Below are 12,700 nucleotides of genomic sequence, written 5' to 3' on the forward strand. Positions count from 1 at the left end.
AGGTCAGCAGAACCATAAATCACAATGAACAACAGAATGAGGGTAGGCTCATTATTCAAAGCCATCATTTTGATAGGGCTACTACTACGTTTTTAGCCAGCCAGACAAAAACACTATTCACCAATGGAAAGTGAACTAAGGTCAATGATCTGAGCTTTAGTTGACCTCTGAACTCTGACCTTGAACATGGCAGCCTGTGGTTCCCCCAGCTCATAGAAGGGAGGTTTCCCAGTGGCCATCTCAATGATGGTGCAGCCAAGAGACCAGATGTCCGCAGGCTTGCCGTAGCCTCGAGGGCCTTTATCTATGATCTCAGGGGCCATGTACTGTAGTGTCCCTGCAAAACAACAACACACCAAACAGACAGGAAATTATACAAATATCATAGCTACTAGTTACAAGTTGCATTTGTAAAATTTGCATATCAGTGCTGATACAAGCAAATCAGGTTTTCAAGTTCAAGTTTTAATGCAATAATCAATAACAATGCAATAATCAATAACAATGTAATACTAGAAAAAAAACACAAGAAATAAGAAGAAATATGAACACAATAAGTATTTACAATGTGCAGGGATACTGGAGTGATGGAGGTAGATATATATAGGGGTATGGTGACTTTAGGGAGATTGAACATGGGCTCTAGGTAGGGCTGCAAAATTCCGGGAAATTTCAATAAATTCCCTGGTTTTCCAGAAATCCTGGTTTATTAAATGTTCACGGATTTGGAACCCTAGCTCTACGGCTAAGTTTAATTCTGTGCAAGTGAAATTCCGCTAAGTGCTATCCTAAGTGAAGCTTTAATTGAGCTTTTAAAAAGGTAAGCTAAGTGCTATGGTGAAACTAGCAGAGACACATTGGCGTACAACTTACACAGGAGAAACTGACTGTACTGGATGGTTTCAAGATGCAAAGGTACTCCAATCAGATGATCTTAACAAAAGGGTCAAGCTGTGCTACCATTAGCTGACACAATGTCAACGCTGGCATAACCCTGGCACACTGACCTGACCACTCTGAATATCAACGGCAGGCTATTCTGAGATACGTAATTTACAGGATGATGAGCTAAAACAAGATAAATCCTCAAGCCCACAACACAAATAGTTTCTTAGAGATTAAATCTCAGCAAAACTATAGTTATTGTAAATAGTGAGTGGGATCACTGTGTGGGTTGAGGGTTCAGCCCATTTTCGAACAGCCTGTTCCATCAAGGCATTTTTACAATGTAGGGAGAGGAAGCTCGGTGGTTATAAACCCAGTTAGGAAGACCAGTACATACCAGTTGTTATCAATCCAGTCAGACAGACCAGTACATACCAGTTGTTATAAACCCAGTCAGGAAGACCAGTACATAACAGTTGTTATAAACCCAGTCAGGAAGACCAGTGCATACCAGTTGTTATAAACCCAGTCAGACAGACAAGTACATACCAGTTGTTATAAACCCAGTCAGACAGACCAGTACATACCAGTTGTTATAAACCCAGTCAGACGGACCAGTACATACCAGTTGTTATAAACCCAGTCAGACAGACCAGTACATACCAGTGAAAGTCTCAGTGCAGGGGTTGATCCCAGCCAGCCGTTTAGAGGTACCAAAGTCAGATATCTTCAGAACTCCGCTATATGTGTTTATAAGCACATTATCACCCTGTGGATATAAAGACAACCAAGGGGATGAGAAAAGAGCTCCATTCCAAGTAATCTCCATTCATTAACCTTAACCCAAGGACTATGATAACAGCCTGGTAATCTAAGGTGTTTCCTAGAAGGCAATCAGCAACAGTTCTTACAGTGGGCTATATTCACCACTTCATGTAAATGGCTGTTGAGGTCATTTTATGAGACACTATTGTTAAATGAGGCAAAATTTTGAGACCTATCTTGTCCTGGGTATGTGAGAAAGAGTATGCTAACCTAAATGAATGTTTCTATTATGGGATGGGAGTGTGGTCAGTGTGTTTTATTATTTATGACTGAGATTGAGTTACGTCACGTCATGTTAACCTTCCGGTAGGATGATAAGGGGAAGTCATCATACTAGAGCCAGGCAACAATTACAAATCAAATCATTTCTGTACCACTGACAAGAATGTGGCCTCCCTATTGGCCAGGCGCATACTGCACAATGGCCAAAGGCTTTGAAGTAGAGCAGGCTTCACCTTGATGTCTCTGTGAGCGATCTGGTTGTCATGGAGGTATTTGAGTCCCTCCAGGATCTGTCTGGTGTAGAAGCCGATGGTGGGTTCGTTGTTCTTCAGAGGGCCCCATTTAGACCTCAGCAGAGCAGACAGGCTTCCTGGAGACCAACCACAGGACAAAGTTGAATACATAATCAACACATTCTGCTTTACTATCAGCAGGACGGTAGAGTATTCAATCAGTAAGCCAGGCTACATATTACATAAATCAGACAAGATATGTGTTTTTATTTGTTTCTAGGTGTAGTGGAGGAAATCTACTCACTTCTTGTTGTCCTTCACTGAGTAAAGATGCAACATAGGCTTATAAGACATGGTTGGGCATTGACTAGATCATTTTACCTTTCTAATGCTGCACGGATAGCCTTCTTACCTCCGGGAACCTGCTCCATGAAGATCTTGATAAAACTATTCTCGCTGATGGAGCCCAAGTACTGCACAATGTTCTTGTGCTTCAGGTGTCTGTGAAGGGCAATCTCCTCATGGAGGGGCTGAGAGTACCTTGGACAGAACATCCACTGTTACATCTCCCAGGAGAAAGGACAGTCTCTCTCTCTCTCTCTCTCTCTCTCTCTCTCTCTCTCTCTCTCTCTCTCTCTCTCTCTCTCTCTCTCTCTCTCTCTCTCTCTCTCTCTCTCTCTCTCTCTCTCTCTCTCTCTCTCTCTCTCTCTCTCTCTCTCTCTCTCTCTCTCTCTCTCTCTCTCTCTCTCTCTCTCTCTCTCTCTCTCTCTCTCTCTCTCTCTCTCTCTCTCTCTCTCTCTCTCTCTCTCTCTCTCTCTCTCTCTCTCTCTCTCTCTCTCTCTCTCTCTCTCTCTCTCTCTCTCTCTCTCTCTCTCTCTCTCCTCTCTCTCTCTCTCTCTCTGTCTCTCTCTGTCTCTCTCTCTCTCAATAATCATTCCTCACACTTTTGAGTTAGCCCATGAGAGCCCTCTAATGACTTGCGATGTCATCAGTGGAACAATGCGTGACAGAGGAATCTTCTGGGCTGATTGGGCTCTGAAGGAGTCCCATAATAAGCCAGGAGTAGTTAGAACAATGAGTAGACCAGAGATGGTGGTGGAAGGCAGCGCAAGGCAGTGGAGTGGAGTACTTGGTACATTAGTTGCTAGGCGACCCTTTTCCCCACTATTCGTTCATTGCCCAGTCACTCGATCAGGTGTATAGTATGTCCCAAGGAAAGGACCCACCACAGGAGAGCAGGTCTAGCACAGAGCTAACACAGTGGACGGCTCAAACGAGTGCTTTCGCGCCCCTTCGATCTGCCAATCAAATGATCACTCTCAGGAAACCACTTCAGTTGTTATGCTCTGAATTACCACTCACTCACTTTACATAACGACACAGGGACCTGTTGCTATACAGCCTTCCATTAGCAAAGTGCGTCATAAAAAGACAGTGAAAGTGTCATGGATGGGTGAATGGTAGGAGCTGAGTGGTAGGATCTTTTTGGAGAAAGTCCAGTTAACATGTTCTCTTACCTGCTGTCTCTCTCCGGTATCTCCTTGATGGCCAGCCGCACCTGGTTGCTAAGGTCCCGGCCGGCGTACACCACTCCAAACGTGCCTTTTCCCAGAACCACCCTCTCCCCGTGCTCATTATACTCATAGTCGTACTGAGGAGTCAACCACAGGAGGAAATTATGTTAAAGATGACATTTTGTTGCATTTTAACTTCAAGGACCATTACAATCTAGAGTTATAACAGGGATATAGGTACATCTAAGAACAGGTGAGCTATAAAGGGATAGTTGTGGCTGGGTACTAACTGATAGAAACAAAGGGAAATAGGAGCTTTACAAAGGTGTGGCCCAGATCAAACAGTGTTCAAAAAACAGTTGGGGCATCTGATCTGGGCCATGCTAGTGTTAGACAGGAAGAGGCTGTGTCATTGTTTTGGGTAATTATTCACAGGCAATTGTTTTGTTGCACCACTGGGAGAACAGGTGAATAGACGAGCAAGTGCTTTTCCTACAGTACACTCTGTTGGTTTCCATTGCATGAACAGCGTGACCCACTTTCACACTGTAGGAAGTTGTCTCTATCCATTTCAACACTTTACATGGCCTGTATCTGGTTTTATATAGATTTGGGAAACAATCGGAGAGACTGTTTCTGCAGAATACATCCTAGACCTTGTATACAGTACATATATACATATACTGTACATCAGGTAATCCTGTTGGAAACAACATAGAAATAAAAGTTTGTGGCTAGAAAAGGAGTATCCCTCTCTCCTCCTTCACCTCTAGGGCATCAGTGTCACACTCCCCATCTTCCGGGCCTTTCCATGCTTCCTCTGCGAGGCTGTTGACCAGATCACAGAACCTGCAACACACAGAGCAGTCACATCAGTACAATTCCATATTTGAGTTGAAATACTCAACTTACACCCACACTAACACCAGATAACCTTTACTGCACTTACAAATATGTCACAAGAGCAGTTGTGAAATAACACAGAGCCCAGACAGGCACCCTTTCACACACTCATAAACCCCCATCACACCAGCACTGACTCACTGAATCAAACTGTGGAGCTGAGACTGGCTGGCTGTGCTTTGATTCTTCTCTGTGAGAGTCACAAGTTTCTACAGTACAGACGCTCCCTTGGAGAACAGCTCACATGCTTGTGAGATGGAGCGATCACGGCACAGAGTGACAGACAGACCTTTTGCAGTGCATCTCTGTGCAGAAGTAGATCTGGAAGTCCTCTGAGTTGTGCAGCACGTACAGGAAGGCACTGCGCTCGTCAAACTTGGAAATACTGAGGAAGAGGAGTTGACAGTTAAAGAATTGAAGACAAGGGAATTCACATGACATCTATAGAACACTGGCATAGACTGGACAACTGGGTGTAGCCAGAATCTTCTGAGAAATCATTCCAGTAGTATCTAACTGCAGAAGCTTTTCATTTTCACCAGAGCTGCAAGAGTCTCTTACTACCAAACAATCTTCTTCATTTATTCACATACAACAAGTTACAGTAACTCTGAAAGAACGAGTATAACTCTGAGCATTCGTTCCCACACACACACATACACACTGTTGAGTCTCCACCAGTGTTCAGCTGAGCGAACAGGGATTTTAAGCCAGTTAACTAAGGCCAGGGCTGAGCGGAGTGGAGCAGAGCAGTGAATGAGTGGTTGAATTCAGCACACCATGGCACACTGCTGCAGGCAAGGGAACTGCCATTGTCTCCTAGTGCACTGGAGGGCAAGTGGGCACTAAGAAATATATGCTCCCTAGCAACATCTCACAAAGGCCCTCTAAAGTGGGAGATCAGTTGGAGGTTGGCAGGGAGGGTGAAGGAGGGAGAGGCATTGAGGGACCTCCTCTGACAAATATTGCCTTGGGGACTAGGTGGCCACATTATTATCTGTTATGTTGTTGGCATAAGTTACACAGGAGGAGAGTAAAGCGGAGGAGAGTAGAGAGGAGAAGAGTAGAGAGCAGTGGCGTTATTGCCCATACATTACAATGAGTGTGTAGATCAGGACAGCTGTGAGATCACCAACCTGACACCCCGTACTGACATGGCGCTGAAGTTCCACTCATGGACCCCCCTGTGCTGTTAGAAAGATCAGAAAAACATGAACGTCAGAAAATATGACGATGACTGACACCTCAAAATGTACCTCTGATGACTGATCAAAATGTGTTGAGAGAAAGAGAGAGAGAGAGAGAGCTGTACTCCAGGGCTGTACTTCTTTTCTGAGACACAAAGCAAAGACACAAGGAAGTTGTCACACACTCTTCCTGTGGTCAGTAACTTACCTTGTCATCAGGGGCAACATGCCAGATGGAGACAGTGTTCTCCTCCACATCGTTGTTTATGGACAAGTACGAAGGCTGATAGACTTTAGTGGGCTCCAATATCAACACCTTGAAAAAGGACAACCAATAGAACATCAAGACATTTCACAATAAAGCTGAGAAAGTAAACAGTCTAGGAAAACTGCCTCAGCTGGTACCATTGTTATGGTTGATGTATGTACAGTGCATTCAGAAAGTATTCAGACCCCTTGACTTTTTCCACATTTTGTTACGTTACAGCCTTATTCTAAAATGGATTTAAAAAATATTTTTCCCTGATCAATCTACATACAGTACCCCATAATGGCAAAGCAAAAACAGGTTTTTAGAAATGTTTGCAAAGTATTCAGACCCTTTACTCAGTACTTTGTTGAAGCACCTTTGGCGGCAATTACAGCCTTGAGTCTTCTTGGGTATGTCGCTACAAGCTTGGCACACCTGTATTTGGGGAGTTTCTCCCATTCCTCTCTGCAGATCCTCTCAAGCTCTGTCAGGTTGGATGGGGAGCGTCGCTATTTTCAGGTCTCTCCAGAGATGTTCGATCGGGTTCAAGTCCGGGCTCTGGCTGGGCCACTCAAGGACATTCAGAGACTTGTCCCGAAGCCACTCCTGCGTTGTCTTGGCTGAGTGCTTAGGGTCGTTGTCCTGTTGAAAGGTGAACCTTCGTCCCAGTCTGAGGTCCTGAGCGCTCTGGAGCAGGTTTTCATCAAGGATCTCTCTGTACTTTGCTCCGTTCATCTTTCCCTCGATCCTGACTAGTCTCCCAGTCCCTGTCGCTGAAAAACATCCCCACAGCATGATGCTGCCACCACCATGCTTCACCGTAGGGATGGTGCCACGTTTCCTCTAGATGTGGCGCTTGTTTCTCATTGTCTGAGAGTCCTTTAGGTGCCTTTTGGCAAACTCCAAGCAGGCTGTCATGTGCTTTTTACTGAGGAGTGGCTTCTGTCTGGCCACTCTACCATAAAGGCCTGATTGGTGGAGTGCTGCAGAGATGGTTGTCCTTCTGGAAGGTTCTCCCATCTCCACAGAGGAACTCTGTCAGAGTGACCATCGGGTTGTTGGTCACCTCCCTGATGAAGGCCCTTCTCCCCAATTGCTCAGTTTGGCCGGGTGGCCAGCTCTAGGAAGAGTCTTGGTGGTTCCAAACTTCTTCCATTTAAGAATGATGGAGGCCACTGTGTTCTTGGGGACCTTCAATGCTGAAGAAATGTTTTGATACCCTTCCCCAGATCTGTGCCTCGATACAATCCTGTGTCGGAGCTCTATGGACAATTCCTTCGACCTCATGGCTTGATTTTTGCTCTGACATGCACTGTCAACTGTGGGACCTTATATAGACAGGTGTGTGCCTTTCCAAATCATGTCCAATCAATTGAATTTACCACAGGTGGACTCCAATCAAGTTGTAGAAACATCAAGGATGATCAATGGAAACAGGATGCACCTGAGCTCAATTTCGAGTCTCATAGCAAAGGGTCTGAATACTTATGTAAATGTGATATTTCTGTTTCTAATTTTTAATACATTTGCAAAAATGTCTAAAAACCTGTTTTTGCTTTGTCATTATGGGGTATTGTGTGTAGATTGATGAGGAATTTTTTTTATTTAATCAATTTTAGTATAAGGCTGTAACTTAACAAAATGTGGAAAAAGGGAAGGGGTCTGAATCCTTTTCAAAGGCGCTGTATATGTCTAACTGTCAAGGTCAAGTCTAAACAGTGAAGAATGCCAGGAAGGAAGGCAAAGAGAGCATGGGAAACATACGGGGAAGCGGACAGACGAGACGTCTTTCTTTGTGGCCTCCACCAGGAAGTCCATCCAGAAGTCCACCAGTTCCTGTATGGGCGGCGGCTGCTCCACAGAGGGCTTTTTGAAGTGCTGGTAAATCAGGATGGTCTCCACAAGAGAGCGCAGATACCTGGGGTGCAGTCAACACAGACGTTAGCTTAAAGGAAATGTAAAAGGCCTTTGACTGCAGGAAAAGAAAAGGCAGTTAAACAGAGCTAAATAAGTTTGAATAGATTGTCAAAATCTTAAGCATCAAAAGAAAATAGGTCACTGACTGACTACAAGAAGATAAAGGACATTTAAATTGTGCAAAATAGGTTGAAATAATTTCTCTATATGTTGAGCTTTAAATGTAAAAAAAAGCCTCGCTCACCAGACAGGAGCCTTCAGTTTGAAGAGTTTCTCGGAGGCCTGTATGACCCTGGTGTTGTCACAGGCCAGGATGCTAGCCCCCAGGAAGAAGCCCACATCCCAGTAGCTCTGCAGCTTGTCCAGGCTGCCCTTCTTCCCCAGTAGGCTGCTCAGCTTCACTCCTGGAGAGAACAACAAGGTCAGGTCAGGAACATATTATAACAGTGGAGGCTGCTGAGGGGAAAACGGCTCATAATAATGGCTGGAACGGAGCAAATGGAATGGCATCAAACAAAAAGAAACCATGTATTTGATACCATTCCACCAATTCCGCTCCAGCCATTACCACGAGCCAGTCCTACCCAATTAAGGCACCACTAACCTCCTGTGTATTATTATAATATAAAAGAAAGATACTCCACACTGTTGAATCCTTCCACCGTTTTATTGTGCAACGTTTCGAGATACTATGTCCTATTTTGTGTTATTTTTATACCGTCTGTTATTTCCTCATAGAGATCAGATTCTTAGCGAAGGAGAGCACAATGGGATGTACTGCACAGCGGGGGTTTGGGAATGGGCTGGGCACTGTAACGCTTACCCTTATGTCAAGCATTTCACCTGAAATGTAGCTTGGAGAATCTCAGTACCCACTTTGGATAAATCTTAACATGCAATGTAGTTGCTTGACATGTTGCTACTAAATTGCAGAGTGATAATGGAGCATGGTTGTTGTTTTTGACCTCGCTGAGGGACGCTGCCACTACATGTCTTGCTCAGGCAGCCCGGGATAGGGCAGAGTAGAGGAGGGCAGGGAGGGGGGGCAAGGACTGGGAGGGGGCCCACGGTTGATTCCTAGGACTGTCTGTCCTGTTTCTCACATTCCTGAGCTACTTTCTGAGCCTCAGATTTCACAGCAAACACAAAGGATTGGGAGCCAAACAGCACAAAACTCCCTTGCAAAAAATGAAAAAAATAGAAACGTTGTTGTGTATGTGCAATCTGATGTTTCATATTAACCCCTGCAATACAGTATCAGGCTCTCTGTTCACACCCAGACTACCTTTTATGGGAGTGTCTCATCATAAGCAGGCTGTTCATTTGAATGAGCAGTATCTGTCACTTAAGTATATATTGATCTCACATTTTATGATAAGAGAATAAGTGCTGTAAAGGGAGAATGCAGGTCAGTAACTCAATTATTATTAGTCATCAGCAGTTCTAATGGAAAACAGCCAAGTCCAATGCACCGTCAGGCAGCTCAAGGCAAAACATTAGATATCAATGAGAATAAAGTGTTAGTCAATACTCACCGACTTTGCGGAGCTCGAAGGAGGCGTCAAACTGGTGTCCCGCTGCCAGGAGTAGAACGGCGTAGTTGATGCCAGAGTGTAATGTCGGCTCGGACTCAAACCCCTTCTTAAACCTGAGAGGAAAGACAGAGAAGCTAACGTAGAATCACCAATATTACACATGCTTCATTTTTAAATCAGACATTATGTTCCTACAGTAATTGCTGATGTGTCCTTAGTGAGAACTTATATCCTTTTCACCTCCCTAGTTTTGTAAAAAGCATCCAAAACAATTAGACTTATTTTGCAGGCTGCACAGATGAACCACTTGCACAAAGCTTGGCACTCGCAGATAAAAACCCTAATTTACTTAATGAGCAATCTGTTCCACTGAGGGAATGAGTGTGAATAACATGAGAAGGCTCTCCAAAGACATTGCCTGGGTTGGAACAGAGGACAAGGATAGCCCGATGGGGAGTTATTCTAATGAGATGCCATAAATCTTCTCGATGCGAGACATAATCATTCCAGGAAGACCGCAATTATCTTCATATTATCACTGGTGGTTGTGCCGTTTCAAATCAGCTTCTGTCAGACCTTGCAGCCTCTTTGCTCCATGTCAGATGACACGGATGTTCATTATCTGTAGTTGAGAGGTGGTCTTCGCTTCTTCTCTGGCTAGTGAGGAGTGAGAGGGGAGTGAGAGGTAATGACTCTCATCAGCAGCCAGTCTCTCACCAGTGTGTGTGCGTGTGTGTGTGTGTGCAGCTCTCACCAGGCCGTGCCACTGTCCCTGCTCTCTTTGTCAGCGAAGTGAGACTCCAGGAACATGTCCTTGTAGATGCGTCCCACCAGACAGTAGATGTCTGAAGCCACCTGGTTGTCAGCCTTCACCAGGGGCAGCATGATGTCCAGGGCCTTGTGACGGTCCCCCGGGAGGTTCCTCCTGAAAACAGCAGAGGGAAGAACCAATGATCAGAGACAGACAAGAGGTGAGTCCCAAATGGTATCCTATTCCCTTTTTATAGGGAATAGGGTGCCTTCAATCGGCAAGGATAGTGCATCAAGGCAGGACATTCAAATTGCCATGTCCTATTCCCAAGGTAACTTAAAATGATGCCTTCTCCGAGGTATGCCCTACCTTCATTTGGAAGATTTTGAGTCAGAATCCAATGTAGGCCTATCACTGATTTTAGAATATAGGCCTATTAATTTCGCCCCTTCCTCTCTGGTGTTTCCTTCGCCGGGTAGGATATCCCATAACACCTTGCGCCACAGGTAAAACTCCCAACTTCTGGCAACAACTAATGGCGGACGGAAGTCACCTCTTCATAGAACATTTTCCAGAAGAAAGAGGAATAACTTTGTGGAATGTGAGTGTTACGTTTATTTATTAACAAAATTAATGTTAAAATGTTCAACAAATTACTTTGATATGCATTTTCAATTCAATAATTTGGACATACAATGCTGAGTTTGCTCTTATCAGCCCACTAGTCAAGCTAGCTAGCTAACGATTGACACGATCTAGCGAGCTAGCATTCATCCAAATGTGTTCATCAGCTGTTTATCTAGATGAAAAGCTAAACTAACCAATTTTTATTGTAAATTCAGGCATGTGCAAATTATGAAGACCTGGACAGTGAATTGGTGAACTAGCTAGCCACCTAATTAATGACAGATGGATGTTAAATAAAGCAAAGGAACTAGCAGCTTTTTCCATGGAGCCTATCCAGAGGGAATGGGATTACGGCACCTCTTATGGAGGCTGCAGCTCAGGCTGCTCTCCGCTCCCTAGCTTTCACTTCACACTAGTGTGCCGCTGAAGGGCAACTGGAGGGGGCCAAAGCTAAGCAGTGAGTCAGCCTAGCCCACTCCAGTCATCCAACAGTCAAACATGGAGGGGAAGTAGGGAGGGAGCGCAACAGGAAAGGCTTCGACTCTAGCATTTACATCCCTGCTGCTGCTGTTTTCTCACCAGCTTAACCCAATTACTCAACAGAAAACTCTGCTTGTCAGACATGTTTAAAAGAAGAGATTTAAATATAATTATCCATGCTTCATTGTTGCAGGATAATGGCAATATTTTTGCTATGGTGCACTAAACTGCTGAGTCATGGACCACCTCTAGTTGGGGGAAATTGGGAACAAATGGGCTGCTGTCTAAACAATCACACAGACTCATGGCAACAATCTTAATTTATGGGCCATTCAATGTTTTCCCAATTATGCAAAGAATGTGCAACAGATTTCTTTGAGTGTGTAAAATGCAGTAAAATGTTCTCTTAACTGGCTAGACACCAATGTTGCGTTGTAGCATGCAGGAATTTTCCAATGGCTCCGAAATGAAAGAGCAACTTGCTTTATTACAGGTGGAAACCCAGTGTGCGTTTACAAGTGAGGCAGCATGTTAAAGAGCAGGCAGTAAAATACTTTCCAAGCTGAACATGTGTGATGTTCCGACTCAGAGCACAGACACACATGTTCAGCACATGCATGTTATGTGTGTGTCTGTCTGTGTGTGTGTGTGTGTGTGTGTGTGTGTGTGTGTGTGTGTGTGTGTGTGTGTGTGTGTGTGTGTGTGTGTGTGTGTGTGTGTGTGTGTGTGTGCGTGTGCGTGCGTAGGAAAAAACAGGTGTTACATGCTGGGGGTCTTACCGATTCAGTGCAAAGGCATGGTGGAACTTGACATGGGGATTGGCCACAGGGTCGAATGTAGGAAGCTTCTCCAAGGTCTCCACCAGCTTCACTATGGATTCATAATCCTACGTTACATACAAGCATAGAAAAACAGATCGTTGTATTGAAAATCATGTACCCACTCAGCCACATCTTGGTTGCTATAGTTTACATGAAACCTAAAATATCTATGTCCATGTTCCCTTACAAAGTCACTACTTTGGGAAGGACATTGTCGGCTTCTTCAAGTACTTCAATAATCGAATGTCCCCTCTTCCAACATTTTTGGTCCAGTATATATTTATCCAAAACACGTTGAATAATTCAGCCTCTCCTTGTAGCTCTTGTTGTTGGCATCATTTATTAATGTGGCGGGTGGTTGCCTATGGCTGGCAGGATGGGAGGGTGTAGGGTGAATGGCAATGCATAGAGAACATACTGCAGTGCAGTTGCAGATGAGCCACAGGAAGATGACAAATACTTAATCTGCAGCTTTCCACAGGAAGCCCAAAATAGTAATTCTTCTGATATAAAATTCAGTTAGCAAAGGGACTGAGGGAGGCCATAAAAC

The 12,700-nt window shown here is 44.4% G+C and overlaps 1 protein-coding gene across 1 annotated transcript in view; it reads right to left on the reverse strand.

Moving 5' to 3' along the window:
- The window catches only part of LOC311108557 (mitogen-activated protein kinase kinase kinase 5-like), a 77,679-nt gene that overhangs the window by 15,398 nt on the left and 49,581 nt on the right, over window positions 1-12,700 (reverse strand). The window contains exons 6-19 of the mRNA XM_084151211.1: window positions 12,109-12,215; window positions 10,226-10,396; window positions 9,472-9,584; window positions 8,181-8,340; window positions 7,784-7,937; window positions 5,978-6,085; window positions 5,719-5,771; window positions 4,872-4,967; window positions 4,447-4,528; window positions 3,683-3,816; window positions 2,578-2,705; window positions 2,166-2,302; window positions 1,549-1,654; window positions 180-337 (exon numbers count right to left, since the gene is read on the reverse strand). Coding sequence (XP_084007337.1) covers window positions 180-337; window positions 1,549-1,654; window positions 2,166-2,302; window positions 2,578-2,705; window positions 3,683-3,816; window positions 4,447-4,528; window positions 4,872-4,967; window positions 5,719-5,771; window positions 5,978-6,085; window positions 7,784-7,937; window positions 8,181-8,340; window positions 9,472-9,584; window positions 10,226-10,396; window positions 12,109-12,215 — 1,707 coding nt within the window. The remainder of the gene's footprint in view (window positions 1-179; window positions 338-1,548; window positions 1,655-2,165; window positions 2,303-2,577; window positions 2,706-3,682; window positions 3,817-4,446; window positions 4,529-4,871; window positions 4,968-5,718; window positions 5,772-5,977; window positions 6,086-7,783; window positions 7,938-8,180; window positions 8,341-9,471; window positions 9,585-10,225; window positions 10,397-12,108; window positions 12,216-12,700) is intronic.

Source organism: Coregonus lavaretus, assembly GCF_964263955.1.
Source record: "Coregonus lavaretus genome assembly, chromosome: 33".
NCBI classification, from domain to species: Eukaryota; Metazoa; Chordata; class Actinopteri; order Salmoniformes; family Salmonidae; genus Coregonus; species Coregonus lavaretus.